This window comes from Oncorhynchus gorbuscha, linkage group LG11, assembly GCF_021184085.1.
Source record: "Oncorhynchus gorbuscha isolate QuinsamMale2020 ecotype Even-year linkage group LG11, OgorEven_v1.0, whole genome shotgun sequence".
NCBI classification, from domain to species: domain Eukaryota; kingdom Metazoa; phylum Chordata; class Actinopteri; order Salmoniformes; family Salmonidae; genus Oncorhynchus; species Oncorhynchus gorbuscha.
The window spans coordinates 28,531,214-28,550,485 of record NC_060183.1 but is presented as its reverse complement, the minus strand read 5'-3'; the positions used below and the strand labels follow the sequence as shown (position 1 = coordinate 28,550,485).

Genomic DNA, 19,272 nt, shown 5'->3' with positions numbered 1-19,272 from the left:
TCAGAGGAGACTGTGTGAATCAGGCCTTCATGGTTGAATTGCTGCAAAGAAACCACTACTAAAGGACACCAATAATAAGAAGAGACTTGCTTGGGCCAAGAAGCATGGGCAAAGGACATTAGACTGGTGGAAATCTGTCCTTTGGACTGATGAGTCCAAATTTGATATTTTTGGTGTCTTTGTGAGACACAGAGTAGGTGAACAGATGATTGTGATGGTGCTTTGCTGGTGACACTGTCTGTGATTTATTTAGAATTCAAGGCATACTTAACCAGCATGGCTACCACAGCATTCTGCAGCGATACGCCATCCAATCTGGTTTGAGTTTAGTGGGATTATCATTTGTTTTTCAACAGGACAATGACCTAACACATCTCCAGGCTGTGTAAGGGCTCAAGAAGGACCAAGAAGGAGAGTGATGGAGTGCTGCATCACATGACCTGGACTCCACAATCACTCGACCTCAACCCAATTATGATGGTTTGGGATGAGTTGGACTGCAGGGTGAAGGAAAAGCAGCCAACAAGTGCTCAGCATATGTGGGAACTAATCATTCCAGGTGAAGCTGGTTGACAGAATGGCATGAGTGTGCAAAACTAACAAAACTACTCATTAAGGCAAATGGTGGCTACTTTGAATAATCTCAAATATAAAATATATTTTGATTTGTTTAACACTTTTTTGGTTACTACGTGAGTCCATATGTATTATTTCTGTAATACTCTGGGTGTCGTGGGTGTGGAGTCAAACGCAGGAGACAGAGAGTACAATGCTGTGCTCTTAAATTGCACCAATGCACCACAGGGTGCTCACAATAATAACGGCCCCAAAACACAGGGAATGAAAAATGACTACTGAATGCACGACCAGGAACTAACACGTTCCTCTACTACAGAGCCGAAGGTTACAATGAATAATCCAGCACAACAACCAGGCGGGCCGGCTGTCTAATAAAGACAAACTAATCATCACAAACAGGTGCTACCAATAAACATACAAGGAGGGGGAGGAAAGACAATCAGTGGCAGCTAATAGGCCGGTGACGACGACCGCCAAGCGCCACCCGACCAGGAAGGGAAACCACGCTCGGTCGGACTCGTGACAATTTCATAGTTTTGATGTCTTCACTATTATTCCACAATGTAGAAAATAGTACAAATAAAGAAACTCTTGAATGAGTCGGTGTGTCCAAACTTTTGACTGATACTGAACATCATACATGATGTAATACATGTACATGTACCCTGCACAAAATAAATTTGTCATATTCCAATGAAATCACTACATATCTCAGCTAGACAATACAATGTGTACATTTGAGTCATTTAGCAGACAGGAGCAATTAGGGTTAAGTGCCTTCACTTTTTGTATGTGTTTGTATGTGCATTTATTAAGTATCTGTCACGATCTGATTTTAGAAATCCTTGTTTATTCTCTATATTTTCGTTAGGTCAGGGTGTGCCTAGGGTAGGTACTCTAGTTTTTGTATATCTGTTTTCTTTTTCCTTGTTGGCCTACTATGATTCCCAATCAGAGGCAGCTGTCTATCGTTGTCTCTGATTGGGAATCATACTTAGGCAGCCCTTTTTCCCACCTTCAGTTGTGTGTGTGTGCACACCACGGTTGCGTCAAGTTCGGTTTCTGTTTACCTGTTTTTTTGTGAAAGTTTCACTTTATTAAAATATGTGGAATTACATGCACGCTGCACCTTGGCTCATCTATGAAGACAGTGAACGTGACAGTATCCCCATTTATTTGGACACATTTCACATTGTCGGCTCAGGATTCGAACCCACAATATTTCAGTTACTGGCCCGACGCTCTTAACCACTAGGCTACCTACCGCCAATATAAGTGTATACAAGTTATAGTGTTAATATTGTGTATTGGTAACAGCACTTCCTTTCTCTCGTCAGATTTGAACATGGACTTCCTCCTCAACTTCCTGTTTAGCCCTCTGCCCACCTCGGCCATCGTCTCCCTGTTTGCCTTGATGGGGGCTGCCCTGGTCTACCTCAACACCAGGCCTAAACCCCTCACTATGCCTGCAGACCTCAACTGCCAGACCGTAGGAGTCAAGGTAAGGACACTCTCCGGCTGAATTCCAAATTGACCCCTAGCCTCTACCTACACCCTAGGCACTCCTGTATCTGAGAGGATTGGATCACATGGTTGAGGGTCAATTCCATTTAATTTCAGTCAAATCAGAAAGTCATAAACAGATTCCAATTGCAATTTTCCTCATTGATTTTCAATGTGTCTTCCCTTATGTCATTGCTCTCCCTCGTGTCCAGGATGGAGCGAGGAAAAGTGCCCTGCAAGAAGATGACAACCTGATGTCGTATTTTCATGACGACGTCAGAACACTGTACGAAGTTTTCCAGAGAGGACTACAAGTCTCAGGTCACCACCATATCTCCTTCTGTCACATATAGCTTGTGTCTGCACTAAGAATAAAAAATAGGTTTTTGGAATCAACATTAGAATACATAGTAGTATTCCTGTCTGTCTGAGTGTAGCAAGGTCAGTGAGATTGTGTGGTTATCATAATGAGGAGATCAAATCCATATCTCCTTTACAGGTAATGGACCCTGTCTAGGCTACAGGAAACCAGGGCAACCGTACCAGTGGCTGAAATACAAACAGGTATGACACTATCACTGATATTACTTACATAGGCCAGCGTTTCTCTGGGTCTGAATTCAGAAAAGATTTTGTATACAACATTTTGGAAAAAATATTGAACGAGCCAATGGCTTTTCTAAGTGGTTCATGCTTTTACATCAATTTGTGTTTGTATGTATATTTATTTGCTATCCCAATGTGTTAGGTCCTATCCTAACACATTAAGGCACTTACATCACACAAAAAACCTTACATCATATAACATTATTACACCACTACATATCTACAATACAACATTTATAATACCACCATCCAACAATATTACAATGTACACTACCGTTCAAACGTTAGGGGTCACTTAGAAACTTCCTTGTTTTTAAAAGAAAAGCTATTTTTGGTCCATTAAAATAACAACAAATTGATCAGAAATACAGTGTAGACATTGTTAATGTTGTAAATGACTATTGTAGCTGGAAACGGCAGATTTGTTATGGGATATCTACATAGGTGTACAGAGGCCCATTATCAGCAACCATCACTCCTGTGTTCCAATAGCACGTTGTGTAAGCTAATCAAAGTTTATGATTTTAAAAGGCTAGTTGATCATTAGAAGCAATTATGTTAGCACAGCACTATTGTGCTGATTAAAGCAGCAATTAAACTGGCCTTTAGACTAGTATCTGGAGCATCAGCATTTGTGGGTTCTATTACAGGCTCAAAATGGCTAGAAATAAAGCACTTTCTTCTAAAACTCGTCAGTCTATTCTTGTTCTGAGAAATTAAGGCTATTCCATGTGAGAAATTGCCAAGAAACGAGATCTGGTACAACGCTGTGTACTACTCTCTTCACAGAACAGTGCATACTAGCTCTAACCAGAATAGAAAGAGCAGTGGGAGGCCCCGGCGCACAACTGAGCAAGAGGACAAGTACATTAGAGTGTCTAGTTTGAGAAACAGATGCCTCACATGTACTCAACTGGCAGCTTCATTAAATAGTACCCGCAACAGTGAAGAGGTGACTCTGGGATGCAGTGACTCTGGGATGCTGGCCTTCTCAGCAGAGTTGCAAAGAAAAAGCCATATCTCAGACTGGCCAATAAAAAGAACAAATAATTAAACAGCAGCAGTAAAATGGCAATAGCGAGGCAATGTACAGAGGTTACTGGTACAGAGTCAATGTGTGGGGGCACCAGTTAGTCGAGGTAATTGAGGTAATATGTACTTGTAGGTAGTTATTAAAGTGACAATGCATAGATGACAACAGACAGCAGCAGTGTAAAAGAGACAAAAACGACTAGTGATGCAGTCAATCTTTCCTCTACTTTGAGCATTTTGACATCCATGGCATTGATATTAGCTCTCTGCATACATTTAAGGGGCAGTCTTGCTGCTCTGTTCTGGGCCAACTGTAGTTTGCCTATGTCTCTCTTTGTGGCACTTGCCAATATGACTGAGCAGTAGTCCAAGTGCGACAAAACTCGGGCCTGTAGGACTTGTTTTGATGATAGCAATGTCACAGAAAGCAGAGCAGTGCTTTATTGTGGGCAGACCTCTCCCCATCTTAGCTAAAGTTGCATCAATATGTTTTGAAAATGACAGTTTACAATTCAGGATGACACCAAGCTATTTAGTCTCCTCAACTTGCTGAAATTCCACATTATTCATTACAACATTTAGATGAGGGTTAGAGTTTAGTGAAATGTCTGTCCAAAATACAAAACATTTAGTTTTTTAAATATTTAGTAGTAGCTTGTTACTTGCCATCTTTTCTAAAGACTGACTACATGTATTTGTTAAGGATTGCAGTGATTTCACTTGCTGTTGTAGCTGATGTGTATAATGTTGTGCTATCAGCATACATATATACACAGCCTTTACTCACTGCCAGTGGCCGGTCATTAGTAAAGATTGAAAAAAGTGAGGGGCCTAGAAAACTTCCTTGGGGAATGCCATACTCTACCTTGATTATGTTGGAAAAGCTTCCATTAAAGAACACTAACTTTTCTGTTCGATGGGTCATTCTTGATCCATGATACAGCAGGGGATATAAAGCCATAATAATATGTTTTTACAGCAGCAGATTATGATCGATAATGTCAAATGCTAACACATCAATTTCACATCAATTTCTTTCAGCCAATCATCAGTTATTTGTGTAAGTGCCGTACATGTTGAGTGCCCTTCCATATAAGCATTGCGAAAGTCCATTGTGAATTAGTTTACTGTAAAATAGCATTATATCTGGTCAAACACAATTCTTTCCAAAGGTTTAGTAAAGGTTGGTAGCTGGCTGATTGGTCGGCTGTAAAGGGTGCTTAGCTATTCTTGGGTAGCGGAATTACTTTTGTTTCCTTCCAGGCCTGAGGGCACACACTTTCCTGTAGGCTCAGATTGAAGAGATAGGAGTGGCAATATAGTCCGCTATCATTCTCAGTACTTTTCCATCCAAGTTGTGAGACCCAGGTGGCTTGTCATTGTTGATAGACAACAATATAACTTCTTCACCTCTTCCACACTCACTTTACAGAATTCAAAATTACAGTGCTTGTCTTTCATAATTTGGTCAATTATGAATGGATGTATAGGTTCAGAGTTTGTTATTGGCATGTCATACCTAAATTTGCAAATCTTGCCAATGAAAAAATCATTAAAGTAGTTGCCAATATCATTGGGTTTTGTGGTGAATGAACCATCTGATTCAATAAAGGATGGAGCTGAGGTTGCCTTTCTTGGCCAAAATGTATTTTAAGGTGCTACAAAACGTATAGTTTAGTTAAATGATTTTTCAATTTACAGCATGTTCATCGATCAGCTGTGCAGCCAGACTGATTTGCCAATAATTTTGCCTCATCCTCTCAACTACACATTTTCTAAATTCCTCATCGATTCACCCGGGATTTAACAGTTTTTACAGTAATTTTCTTAATGGGTACACGCTTATTAGTAACTGTAGTAAGCAATTTCATAAATGCGTTAAGTGCAACGTCTTCAACAAAGGAATCAGTACAAAACCTCTTGCATGATCTCTTATACAGTGGGGCAAAAAAAGTACTTAGTCAGCCACCAATTGTGCAAGTTCTCCCACTTAAAAATATAAGAGAGGCCTGTATAATTTTCATGATAGCTACACTTCAACTATGACAGACAAAATGAGAAAAAAATCCAGAAATCACATTGTAGGATTTTTTATGAATTTATTTGCAAATTATGGTGGAAAATAAGTATTTGGTCACCTACAAACAAGGAAGATGTCTGTCTCTCACAGACCTGTTCTTCTTAACAAAAAAGAACCCCGCCCCGGCCGGAGAAGAAGAAGGCACTATGGTACCGGCGTCAAGAGACACAGACAAATAATCCTCGAGAGCCTTACGTTCGGGAGCCGACAGAGAGTATAGTCTACCTCGAGGAGGAGTGGTCCCCGGAAGGAGATCAATACTACAATCATACGACCGGTGAGGAGGAAGGGAGTTGGCTCGGGACCGACTGAAGACCGTGCGCAGATCATGATATTCCTCCGGCACTCCTGTCAAATCGCCAGGTTCCTCCTGGGAAGTAGGGACAGAAGAAACGGGAGGGATGGCAGACATTAAACACTTCACATGACAAGAAACGTTCCAGGATAGGATAGAATTACTAGACCAATTAATAGAAGGATTATGACATACTAGCCAGGGATGACCCAAAACAACAGGTGTAAACGGTGAACGGAAAATCAAAAAAGAAATAGTCTCACTGTGGTTACCAGATACTGTGAGGGTTAAAGGTAGTGTCTCAAATCTGATACTGGGAAGATGACTACCATCTAAGGCAAACATGGGCGTAGGCTTGTCTAACGGTCTGAAAGGAATGTTATGTTTCCGAACCCATGCTTCGTCCATGAAACAACCCTCAGCCCCAGAGTCAATCAAGGCACTGCATGTAGCACCCGAACCGGTCCAGCGTAGATGGACCGACATAGTAGTACAAGATCTAGATGAAGAGACCTGAGTAGTAGCGCTCACCAGTAGCCCTCCGCTTACTGATGGGCTCTGGCCTCTTACTGGACATGAATTAACAAAATGTCCAGCAACTCCGCAATAGAGGCACAGGCGGTTGGTGATCCTCCGTTCCCTCTCCTTAGTCGAGATGCGAATCCCTCCCAGCTGCATGGGCTCAGTCTCAAAGCCAGAGGAGGGAGATGGTTGCGATGCGGAGCAGGGAAACACCGTTGATGCGAGCTCTCTTCCACGAGCCCGGTGACGAAGATCTACCCGTCGTTCTATGCGGATGGCGAGAGCAATCAAAGAGTCCACATCTGAAGGAACCTCCCGGGAGAGAATCTCATCCTTAACCACTGCGTGGAGTCCCTCCAGAAAACGAGCGAGCAGCGCCGGCTCGTTCCACTCACTAGAGGCAGCAAGAGTGCGAAACTCAATAGAATAATCCGTTATGGACCGTTCACCTTGGCATAAGGAAGCCAGGGCCCTAGAAGCCTCCCTACCAAAAACTGAACGGTCAAAAACCCGAATCATCTCCTCTTTAAAGTTCTGGAACTTGTTAGAGCAATCAGCCCTTGCCTCCCAGATAGCTGTGCCCCATTCTCGAGCCCGGCCAGTAAGGAGTGAAATGACGTAAGCAACCCGAGCTCTCTCTCTAGAGTATGTGTTGGGTTGGAGAGAGAACACAATCTCACACTGCGTGAGAAAGGAGCGGCACTCAGTGGGCTGCCCGGAGTAGCAAGGTGGGTTATTAACCCTAGGTTCTGGAGGCTCGGCAGGCCAGGAAGTAACAGGTGGCACGAGACGTAGACTCTGGAACTGTCCAGAGAGGTCGGAAACCTGAGCGGCCAGGTTCTCCACGGCATGGCGAGCAGCAGACAATTCCTGCTCGTGTCTGCCGAGCATGGCTCCTTGGATCTCGACGGCAGTGTAACGAGCGTCTGAAGTCGCTGGGTCCATTACTTGGTCGGTTCCTTCTGTCATGCAGGTGATAGAGGACCCAAAAGCGACTTAACAGAAACAGAGTTTATTCAAATCCAAACAGGGAGTAACAGAAATCCTCTAGTCTGTAGAGGGGAATAACAAGAGAAGCGGCCACAGACTGCAGGTCGCTTCGGGTAGGCGCAGGCCGTAGTAGACAGAGACACCTGCTCACACGCAGCATCCGATGAAGGCAAAAAACACGACAGGACAGGGCGAAACACAATCACAGCATGGTGAATACAAAACAAGGAACCGACGGGACAGGAACGGAACACAAAGGAATAAATAGGGACTCTAATCAGGGGAAAGGATCGGGAACAGGTGTGGGAAGACTAAATGATGATTAGGGGAATAGGAACAGCTGGGAGCAGGAACGGAACGATAGAGAGAGGAGAGAGAGGGAGGGGGAGAGAGAGGGATAGAAAAAGGAAACGAACCTAATAAGACCAGCAGGGGGAAACGAACAGAAGGAAAAGCAAAATGACAAGATGATATAAGACAAAACATGACATTAGAAGTGAGACCTACAGTGGGGCAAAAAAGTATTTAGTCAGCCACCAATTGTGCAAGTTCTCCCACTTAAAAAGATGAGGCCTGTAATTTTCATCATAGGTACACTTCAACTATGACAGACAAAATTATTTTTTTAAATCCAGAAAATCACATTGTAGGATTTGTAATGAATTTATTAGCAAATTATGGTGGAAAATAAGTATTTGGTCACCTACAAACAAGCAAGATTTCTGGCTCTCACAGACCTGTAACTTCTTCTTTAAGAGGCTCCACTGTCCTCCACTCGTTACCTGTATTAATGGCACCTGTTTGAACTTGTTATCAGTATAAAAGACACCTGTCCACAATCTCAAACAGTCATACTCCAAACTCCACTATGGCCAAGACCAAAGAGCTGTCAAAGGACACCAGAAACAAAATTATAGACCTGCACCAGGCTGGGAAGACTGAATCTGCAATAGGTAAGCAGCTTGGTTTGAAGAAATCAACTGTGGGAGAAATTATTAGGAAATGGAAGACATACAAGACCACTGATAATCTTCCTCGATCTGGGGCTCCACGCAAGATCTCATCCCGTGGGGTCAAAATTATCACAAGAACGGTGAGCAAAAATCCCAGAACCACACAGGGGGACCTAGTGAATGACCTGCAGAGAGCTGGGACCAAAGTAACAAAGCCTACCATCAGTAACACACTACGCCGCCAGGGACTCAAATCCTGCAGTGCCAGACGTGTCCCCCTGTTTAAGCCAGTACATGTCCAGGCCCGTCTGAAGATTGCTAGAGAGCATTTGGGTGATCCAGAAGAAGATTGGGAGAATGTCATATGGTCAGATGAAACCAAAATGTAACTTTTTGGTAAAAACTCAACTCGTCGTGTTTGGAGGACAAAGAATGCTGAGTTGCATCCAAAGAACACCATACCTACTGTATGGGGGTGGAAACATCATGGTTTGGGGCGGTTCTTCTGCAAAGGGACCAGGACGACTGATCCGTGTAAAGGAAAGAATGAATGGGGCCATGTATCGTGAGATTTTAAGTGAAAACCTCCTTCCATCAGCAATGGCATTGAAGATGAAACGTGGCTGGATCTTTCAGCATGACAATGATCGCAAACACACCGCCCGGGCAACGAAGGAGTGGCTTCGTAAGAAGCATTTCAAGGTCCTGGAGTGGCCTAGCCAGTCTCCAGATCTCAACCCCATAGAAAATCTTTGGAGGGAGTTGAAAGTATGTGTTGCCCAGCAACAGCCCCAAAACAACACTGCTCTAGAGGAGATCTGCATGGAGGAATGGGCCAAAATACCAGCAACAGTGTGTGAAAACCTTGTGAAGACTAACAGAAAATGTTTGACCTCTGTCATTGCCAACAAAGGGTATATAAAAAAGTATTGAGAAACTTTTGTTATTGACCAAATACTTATTTTCCACCATATTTTGCAAATAAATTCATTACAAATCCTACAATGTGATTTTCAGGATTTTTTTTCTCATTTTTTTCTGTCACAGTTGAAGTGTACATATGATGAAAATTACAGGCCTTTCTCATCTTTAAGTGGGAGAACTTGCACAATTGGCTGACTAAATACTTTTTTGCCCCACTGTACACTATATTAGGCCCAGCCTTTGGACATGTTTTCTATTTTTTTTATTGTAGCCTAGATATGGCTACAATATTATGATCACTACATGGGGCGGCAGGGTAGCATAGTGGTTAGAGCGTTGTACTAGTAACTGCAAGGTTGCAAGTTCAAACCCCTGAGCTGACAAGGTACAAATCTGTCGTTCTGCCCCTGAACAGGAAACACCTCCCCCATTGGCATCCCTGTCTCAACTGTTGATGTTATAACCATATATTGCTACCACTGTATCATCAAAATAATTATCTAACTGAATTTCAGAGAGAGCCAGTATATGAATGCGTTCTATTTCTAGCAAGTTATCGTTTTCATTAACCTTGTTTTTTAGGCTACATATGTTAATGTTAATAATACATACGTTCATTTGTAGTGCTTATTTGGGTTGTTTGATTGTTGTCATTGCTTTCCTGGGAGACTTGTTATTGCTTTATCAGAGGTAGTCATGACAGTGACTTGTCCGTAATTAGAACTTTTGATGGACAGACGGATGCGTAGTGCATTCTTCGTGCATTTGCTCAAGCTCTGTATGTATAGACACCGTAACATCCTTGACTTTGACCTTTAATGTAATTCCTTCCACCACAGGTGTCCAATCGGGCTGAGCACCTTGGGTCAGGGCTGATCCATAGGGGCTTGAAGCCGACCCCTGATACCTTCATTGGTATCTTTGCTCAGAACAGACCAGAGGTGAGACATTTTTTCTAGGTTGAGTATATTTAATCTATCACTGTCATATTGATGCATACAGAAGTTGCAGTTATTGAACTGTTTGAAAAATCCGAATTGGTATTGTATTCGAAATGGGCAAGACAAGGCCTCCCAGGTGGCGCAGTGGTTAAGGGCACTGTACTGCAGTGCCAGCTGTGCCACCAGAGACTCTGGGTTCGCGCCCAGGCTCTGTCGTAACCGGCTGTGACCGGGAGGTGCGTGGGGCGATGCACAATTGGCCTAGCATCGTCCGGGTTAGGGAGGGGTTGGCTGGTAGGGATATCCTTGTCTCATCGCGCACCAGCGACTCCTGTGGTGGGCCGGGCGCAGTGTGCGCTAACCAAGGTTGCCAGGTGCACGGTGTTTCCTCCGACACATTGGTGCGGCTGGCTTCTGGGTTGGATGCATGCTGTGTTAAGAAGCAGTGCGGCTTGGTTGGGTTGTGTATCAGAGGACGCATGACTTTCATCCTTCGTCTCGCCCGTACAGGAGTTGTAGCGATGAGACAAGATAGTAGCTACTAAAACAATTGGATACCACGAAAACGGGGTAAAATTTTAACAACAAAAAGAAATGGGCAAGACATGAGCTGTGCACATGAGTGTTGATCCATTGAACATTGACCCTTTGCGGCTTATTATTGCTCCCTGCTTGTTCTTTGGTCCAGTGGATTATCAGTGAGCTGGCCTGCTACACCTATTCCATGGTGGCGGTGCCCCTGTACGACACCCTGGGACATGAGGCACTGGAGTTCATTATTAAGAAAGGTAATTGGGCCTTCTCCACCATGTACTGCACTTCATTAACAGTGTTAATGAGGACAGGTTTAGGCCTGTCATTCCCTAGGGGTTCCACAAGGCTTGTTCCCAAGTCCACTATATTTTACCTTGACTAATCTTCTTCTTATTTTTCCTCTCTCACTCATTAACTCCACCTCCTCCCTCTATGCCACTGCTAGTATAGTGCAAGCCTTCATAAACCCTTTAACTCTCACATAGATGCTTTAGAAATCATTTATAAACAAATGTAATGCTATAAAGAATGTGGCAAAAGGGTTGTGCCACATTTGGCAAACTCAAGATCCATGGACCTGTTGCAACCCAGTATGAATACATACATGCATGCATGCGTACAAGTTAAAAAAAAAACTGAAATGTCTTGATTCAATAAGTATTCAACCCCTTCATTGTGGCAAGTCTAAATAAGTAAAAATGTGCTACACAAGTCACCATAAGTTTCATGGACTCCCTCTGTGGGCAATAATAGTGTTTAACATGATTTGTGAATGACTACCTCCTCTTTATGCTCCACACATACAATTATCTGCACGGTCACGGAATTTCTAACACAGATTCAACCACAAAGATTTGTGAATGACTACCTCTTTATGCCCACACATACAATTATCTGCAAGGTCCCTCAGTCGCGCACTGAATTTCTAACACAGATTCAAAGACCAGGGAGGTTTTCCCAAATCCTCACAAAGAACGACACCTATTGGTAGATGGGTAAAAATGCAGACATTAAATGTCAAACCAAATTGTATTTGTCACATGCGCCGAATACAGTGAAATGCTTACTGTCATGTATGCTCCGGCCTTTAGGTCACCAGGCTGCTCATTATGGAGCACACCTTACATTTCACCTTACAGTGAAATGCTTACTGTCATGTATGCTCCGGCCTTTAGGTCACCAGGCTGCTCATTATGGAGCACACCTGTCACCATCGTTACATGCACCTGCGCGTCATCAGACTCACCTGAACTCCATCACCTCCCTGATTACCTTCCCTATATATGTCACTCCCTTTGGTTTCTCCCCCAGGCATTATTGTTTCTGTTCCAATGTCATGTCTGTGCATTGTTCGTGTTTGGTATTATGTTACGTTTATTTATTAAAACACTCACTCCCTGAACTTGCTTCCTGACTCTCAGCACACATGTTACACTTACTTACCCTTAACCAACGATGAAGTTTTAAGAAAAAGAAGTGTTAAAGTATTTACTCAAATAAAATGAATGTAACGGCGTTCTTCGTTTGTTGAAAGAGAGTCGGACCGAAATGCAGCGTAGTGGTTACTCATGTCTTTAATGAATGAAAATGACGATACATGAAATAACTATACAATACGAAAACAACAAACAGAACGTGAAACCTAATTACAGCCTATCTGGTGAAACTACACAGAGACAGGAACAATCACCCACAAAATACACAGTGAAAACTCAGGCTACCTAAATACGGTTCCCAATCAGAGACAACGAGAATCACCTGACTCTGAGAATCGCCTCAGGCAGCCAAGCCTATACAACACCCCTAATCAGCCGCGATCCCAAATACTACAAACTCCAATACGAAAATACAATAACAAAAACCCATGTCACACCCTGGCCTGACCAAATATATAACGAAAACACAAAATACACTGACCAAGGCGTGACACGGAAGTAAAAAATAATAATAAAATCAAATTTAAAAAATAACAAATAATTAAGGAGCAACAATAAAATAACAGTAGAAAAGCCATATACAGGGTGTACCGGTAGAGAGTCAATCTGCGGGGGCACAGGTTAGTCACTGTAATTGAGGTAATATGCACATGTAGGTAGAGGTAAATTGACTATGCATGTATAATAGAGAGTAGCAGCAGCGGGGTGGACAATGCAAAAAGTCCAGGTAGCCATTTGATTAGCTGTTCAGGAATCTTATGAGGGTAGAAGGGTAGAAGCTGTTAAAAACTTGTTAGGGATTTGGTTCCGCTGTCGGGATTAAATCAGCGGAAATTTCAAGAGCGCCACCTATAGTTTTTGATAAAACTCAAACTTTCATTAAAACACACATGCAAGGTACTGAATTAAAGCTACACTCGTTGTGAATCTTGACACCAAGTCAGATTTGTAAAATGCTTTTCGGCGAAAGCATGAGAAGCTATTATCTGATAGCATCCACCCCCCTAAATACCGCAACGTCACCTAAACAACAGATTTTGCAGTAGCCGGCGCTACCCAAAACGCAGAAATAAAATATAAAACATTCATTACCTTTGACTAGCTTCTTTGTTGGCACTCCTATATGTCCCATAAACATCACAATTGGGTCTTTTTTCCGATTTAAATCCGTCATTGTATAGCCAAAATTACAAAAGTTGCTATAAACTTTTACAAATCACTTCAAACTACTTTTCTAAACCAACTTTAGGTATTAATAAACGTTAATAATCTATATAATTGAACACGGGGCGATCTGTATACGATAGCAGCAAGTCTTGAAATCACCGTCCATGTTTTCCATTTTCACAACATCCTGTGGAGAGACTAAAACAGGAAAGGCCAAAACGTCATAGAACCAAGGATAAAGCAAACTTTTAATGCCAGGACTGGCGACATCGTGTGGAAGCTGTAGGCGTTTACAAGGGATCCTCATTTATTTTCCTTCGCCTTAGACAATACATTGAATGGCGGATGAATATTCTTTTGGTGTTTTTGGTGAACAGTTTTTCGATGGATTTTTACTCCTAAACACGTTATGTTATAGCCACAGACACGATTTAACCAGTTTTAGAGACTTCAGAGTGTTTTCTATACACACATACTTATCATATGCATATACTATATTCCTGGCATGAGTAGCAGGACTTTGAAATGTTGCACGATTTTTAACAAAAAGCTGTGAAAATTCGCAGCCTCCCTAACAGGTTTTAAGAAGCCTTTTGAACCTAAACTTTATCCTGAATACAAAATGTTTTGGTCAAATCCAATACAACACTCTCCATATTTTCAAGAATAGTGGTGGCTGCATCATGGTATGGGTATGCTTGACATTGGCAAAACCTGGGGAGTTTTTCAGAATGAAACTAAATGGGATTTAGCTAAGCACAGGCAAAATCCTAGAGGAAAACTTGCTTCAGACTGCTTTACACCAGATACTGGGAGAGGAATTCACCTTTGAGTAGGACAATAACCTATAATGCAAGGCCACATCTACACTGGAGTTGCTTACCAAGAAGACAGTGACTGTTCTTGAGTGGCCAAATTAAAGTTTTGACTTAAATCTGCTTGCAAGACTAACAGAGCTTGAAGAATTTCGAAAAGAATAATGGGCACATATTGCACAGTCCAGGTGTGCAGAGCTCTTAGAGACTTACCCCAAAAGACTCACAGCTGTAATCGCTACCAACAATGTTTCTAACAACAGTATATTAACTCGGGATGAATATACTAATCAAGCTATATTAGTGTTTTATTTTTATTATAATTTTTGACATTACATAGTGTTTTGTATGGTCAATGACCCCCCCAAAAAATTTTAAATTCATTTCAATCCCACTTTGTAACGCAACAAAATGTATAAACATCCAAGGGGGGTGAATACTTATGATACCCACTGTACATACATGTTCTAGCTGCCACATTTTCAACTGATTGTTTGTGATTTCAGCGGACATCTCCACAGTGCTGTGTGACAAACAGAACAAAGCCGAGACACTGCTGGAAAACTGTGAGAAGGGAGAGACGCCTGAACTCAAAACCATTATCATCATGGATGCCTTTGACACCGAGCTGACCGCACGGGGCGCAAAGTGTGGAGTGGACATTCTGTCCCTGAAGGAAGTGGAGGTACGGCACTGTATGACAGTATATGGGATGTATAAGAAAATAAACATTTACACACATTGGCATTGAGCAGGTGCTGGGGAACAAAATACTTGTCAAGTAAAGATTGCACACTTTAATCTATGCTTCGAAGCTTTTCGACCCTTGGGGTCTTCATCAGGTGCCTCCAACCACGGCTCTGGCTCTGACAGTGACTGAGGCTTCAAACGCACAACTGACTTTTTTCCTACAGAATTTTTATTATTATTATTTTTTGTTTCTCCCGAGGGGTTCCTCAAGGGTCTATGATAAGTCCAGCTGTATTTTACCCATGCTCAGAGAACAAATTGACCTTAATCATAGATAGGAGTTGGGAATGTAAAGCTGATCCTAACAACCATTTGGGGGATAATACTGCAGGACTTACATTGCCAACTTAAGCTGTCTTATCTCTAATCCTGTATTTTCTTAATGAGGTCCCAACTGTAATGGGTCAAGAAAGTTATAGTGGTAATCGCTACTCTCTAGGGCAGTGTTTTGCAAATCCCTCCTCACGTCCTTCTACTCAGTTCCTCTTATTTGACCTATTCCAGTTAAAGCACACCTCAACTAATGAAGTGCATGGTTATTAGTTGACGAGTTGAATCAAGTGTGCTGGTACTGAAATTCCATAGACAATGCAAGACAATGCTGAAATGCATACAATTTGTGGAACTGTCTGGGAGTACTCAAGAGGTTTGGTAAACAATGCTAATGGGTAGTTAAGCAAGTATTAGTCCCTAGTATTTCAGTAGCCATGCCCAATGGAGAGCAAATGCTGTCCTCTTTTCAAACATTGCCGAAAAACTGTTTTAGATAAATCAATTGAATCCTAAATATTTTCTAGGCTTTGGGGAAGGACCATCTACACAAGCCAGTTGTAAGTCAAATTCATACAATATGTTACTTGTATATTTTTTATCCAATCTAAATATTTAGCTGTATTTCAGCCACCTGCTTTTGATTTCAAAATAGTTATTTTCTGCCAACATTGTATGTAGAAATACTACAATAAATGTGTGTTTTTACTTCTCCTACAGCCACCAAAGCCAGAGGACCTCAGCATCATATGTTTTACCAGTGGAACTACAGGTTGACCATACTGTACTTTAGTGTGTGTGTGTGTGTGTTCTCTCTCTCTCTCTCTCTCTCTCTTGTATATCATGTGAACACCCTCCAAATATTAGTTATTGGTTTCAGGTGACCCTAAGGGAGCCATGCTGACTCATGAAAATGTGGTCTCAGATGCAGCAGGTGTGATTAAAACCTTTGAGGTATGCATACTCCATCAGGAACTGACATATAAACACTGCCTAGGTCCAGGTTTTACCCTGTAGGAACGGTATCTTACCAATAGAATAACATCTAGAATCCCATAAAGTAATTCACTAACATTTACAGTGAGCTCCAAAAGTATTGGAACAGTGACACATATTGTTGTTATTTTGGCCCTGTACATCAGCACTGGATTTGAAATTATACAATGACTATGAGGTTAAAGTGCAGACTGTCAGCTTTAATTTGAGGGTATTTTCATCCATATCGAGTGAACAGTTTAGAAATAACAGCACTTTTTGCACAAAAGTTTTAGTCCCCCCCAAAAAACCTTACCTTCCCTGTTATTGTCATGGTGAGAGGTTAGCATCTCTTTGATATTTGTATGTCTGTAACTTTCTCACGCAAAACAAGGTTGGTTATTAAAATCAGATCTAGCAATAATGTCAAGGGGCTACAAATCCAGGGCTTAAAAACAAAGCTGTCATTGTACACTGATTCATGTTTTCTTTTAAATCCACAATTTGGATCCCTCCACAGCCTCATAGAGGATCTAGATACTTTTTCTAACCTCTCTGGATTACAACCAAATTATGTACTATATAGCATATTGGATCACTACAAAATACAACTTTTACATTACCATGTAGTTTACCAATAAAATGGGCTGACGGTGAAGTGGACATACGCGGAAGAGAGAAATGATCTCAATACAATACATTTTAATAGAAAATGAGCAAAAATAGATATGATCTTACTATAATGGAAAGGAAAATACCTGTCTATTTGTGGAAAAAACACCCTGATTAACTCTTGAGTCATATCCCAGTTTACCTATTTGCTTATGGCCTTGCCTACACCCAACGGCTTGTTTTTTCAATTATTTGAGCAACAAATAGAACATTTTATTTGGAACGGCAATTCAGATAAACGGGCCTATTTATATAATGCTATTTTAAAAACAAACCATAGAAAGTTTGTTGCAATTTCAGTTTAATCCATCAGAAAATAACACGTATTTCAACAAATTTTATGGTTAAACTCAAATATACTAATTGCTAAAAGAAGAACGTCAATAAAACATTTTTTTATTTTTTATTCTGTATTATCTTTGTAAATTATATAATTAATAGGACTGGTGGAGTTTTGTTACACATGCAGCTAACAAAATATATGGAAATGTCTGCTCTACCCAAAATTACAACCAGCTGTGCCATACAGATTGCAAAATAGTTGGGAAGAGATTTTCGATGTACCGATTCCATGGCACATGGTTTATGAACTGATACACAAAACGACGGCGGATTCAAAATTCTTTCAACCAATAGAATGTTATATATTGGGGATATAACCATCCCAGCTCTGCAAATTTTGCTGCGAAGAGACAGAATCATTCGATCATTCAAGTTGGTACTGCCCATATGTAGCTTGTTTTTGGTGGCAGATTCAGGAATGGCTGAAGAATTGCAACATTTACCTCAAGCTAGCTCTGCAAATAGCACTGCTGGGGGATTTGAAAGGCATAGTCAATAGGTCAATAATATAATGATACTCTTAACAAAAAAACATATATATATTTACAATCTGTAGAAACTATGAGAATAGAAAGGTTCAGAACTTTTGTCAAACATCACAGCACAGTTGACAAATATATGGCAAATAGTCAAAACTGGTTGGTGTTCAGAGATAGATGGGAGGGGTTGAGGGTACCTAAAGGATGGGACTAAAAACAAACAAAACATAACTATTGTAAAATATACTGTGTCCGTAAAATATATATAGGATGTATAAACTGGAAGTAGAATCCTAAATGTTGTTGTCAATTAGTTTACTTCAATTACGGGAGGGGTGGTAGGGTTAGGGGAAAGTAATATAGGAACATATTTTATACTGAACAAAAATATAAACGCAACCATTTCAACGATTTTATTGAGTTACAGTTCATATAAGGAAATCAGTCAATTGAAATAAATCCATTCGGCCCTAACCTATAGATTTCACATGATTGGGCAGGGGCTCAGCCATGGGATGGGCCTGGAAGGGCATAGGCCCACACACTTGGGAGCAAGGCCCAGCCACTGGGGAGACGGGCCCAGCCAATCAGAATGAGTTTTTCCCGACAAACCGGCTTTATTACAGACAGAAATACTCAGCAGTTTTTTCAGCTGTCAGGGTGGCTGGTCTCAGACGATCACGCAGTTGAAGAAGCCAGATGTGAAGGTCCTGGTCTGGCATGGTTACACGTGGTCCGTGGTTGTGAGGCTAGTCGGAGGTACTGCCAAATTCTCTAAAATGACATTCGATGTGGCTTGTGGTAGAGAAATGAACATTAAATTATCTGGCAACAGCTCTGGTGGACATTCCTGCAGTCAGCATGCCGATTGCATGCTCCCTCAAAATGCTCCCTCAAAGGGATTTAAACTAATTTGTGCACCAAAAATAATATTTCACAGACCCAATACTTTTGGAGCTAACTGTAGTAATTTAATATGATCACTGTGATCTTATCCTCGTGTGTGTGTGTGTGTGGGGGGGTTGCATATGTGTGTGGGAGAAAAAGAGAAAGAGAGAGATATTATAATAATGAAGCTTCTTGTGAATGGCAAAAAGAGAGGCAAGCATTCACATGGGATTTGGTTCTTGATTGCCGAGATTTGTAGTCTTGTAATCATAACCTTCTGAATCAACTTGTGTCCCTCACAGATTTCCGTGGTTCCTACTACTCAGGATGTGTCCATCTCCTTCCTGCCTCTGGCACACATGTTTGAGAGGGTTGTACAGGTGAGTTCACAGTCTAACTGCAAACTGGTATTGATTTTCTTTTGCATTATCTTTGAGTACCTCCAGCTTTAGCATGGAATCCATGACAAATACTTTATGACAAATAATTACTTTTTACAATGTATTTATTTAGTATTTT

At 41.4% G+C, this 19,272-nt stretch overlaps 1 protein-coding gene across 2 annotated transcripts in view; it reads left to right on the top strand.

Moving 5' to 3' along the window:
* Positions 1 to 19,272, top strand: part of acsl5 (acyl-CoA synthetase long chain family member 5) — a 64,529-nt gene that overhangs the window by 24,517 nt on the left and 20,740 nt on the right. For both annotated transcript variants that reach the window (XM_046369270.1, XM_046369269.1), the window contains exons 2-11: positions 1,917 to 2,080; positions 2,295 to 2,403; positions 2,582 to 2,646; positions 10,324 to 10,425; positions 11,114 to 11,213; positions 14,884 to 15,062; positions 15,925 to 15,957; positions 16,118 to 16,169; positions 16,278 to 16,351; positions 19,056 to 19,133. In XM_046369270.1, coding sequence (XP_046225226.1) covers positions 1,925 to 2,080; positions 2,295 to 2,403; positions 2,582 to 2,646; positions 10,324 to 10,425; positions 11,114 to 11,213; positions 14,884 to 15,062; positions 15,925 to 15,957; positions 16,118 to 16,169; positions 16,278 to 16,351; positions 19,056 to 19,133 — 948 coding nt within the window. In that variant the 5' untranslated portion in view covers positions 1,917 to 1,924. The remainder of the gene's footprint in view (positions 1 to 1,916; positions 2,081 to 2,294; positions 2,404 to 2,581; positions 2,647 to 10,323; positions 10,426 to 11,113; positions 11,214 to 14,883; positions 15,063 to 15,924; positions 15,958 to 16,117; positions 16,170 to 16,277; positions 16,352 to 19,055; positions 19,134 to 19,272) is intronic.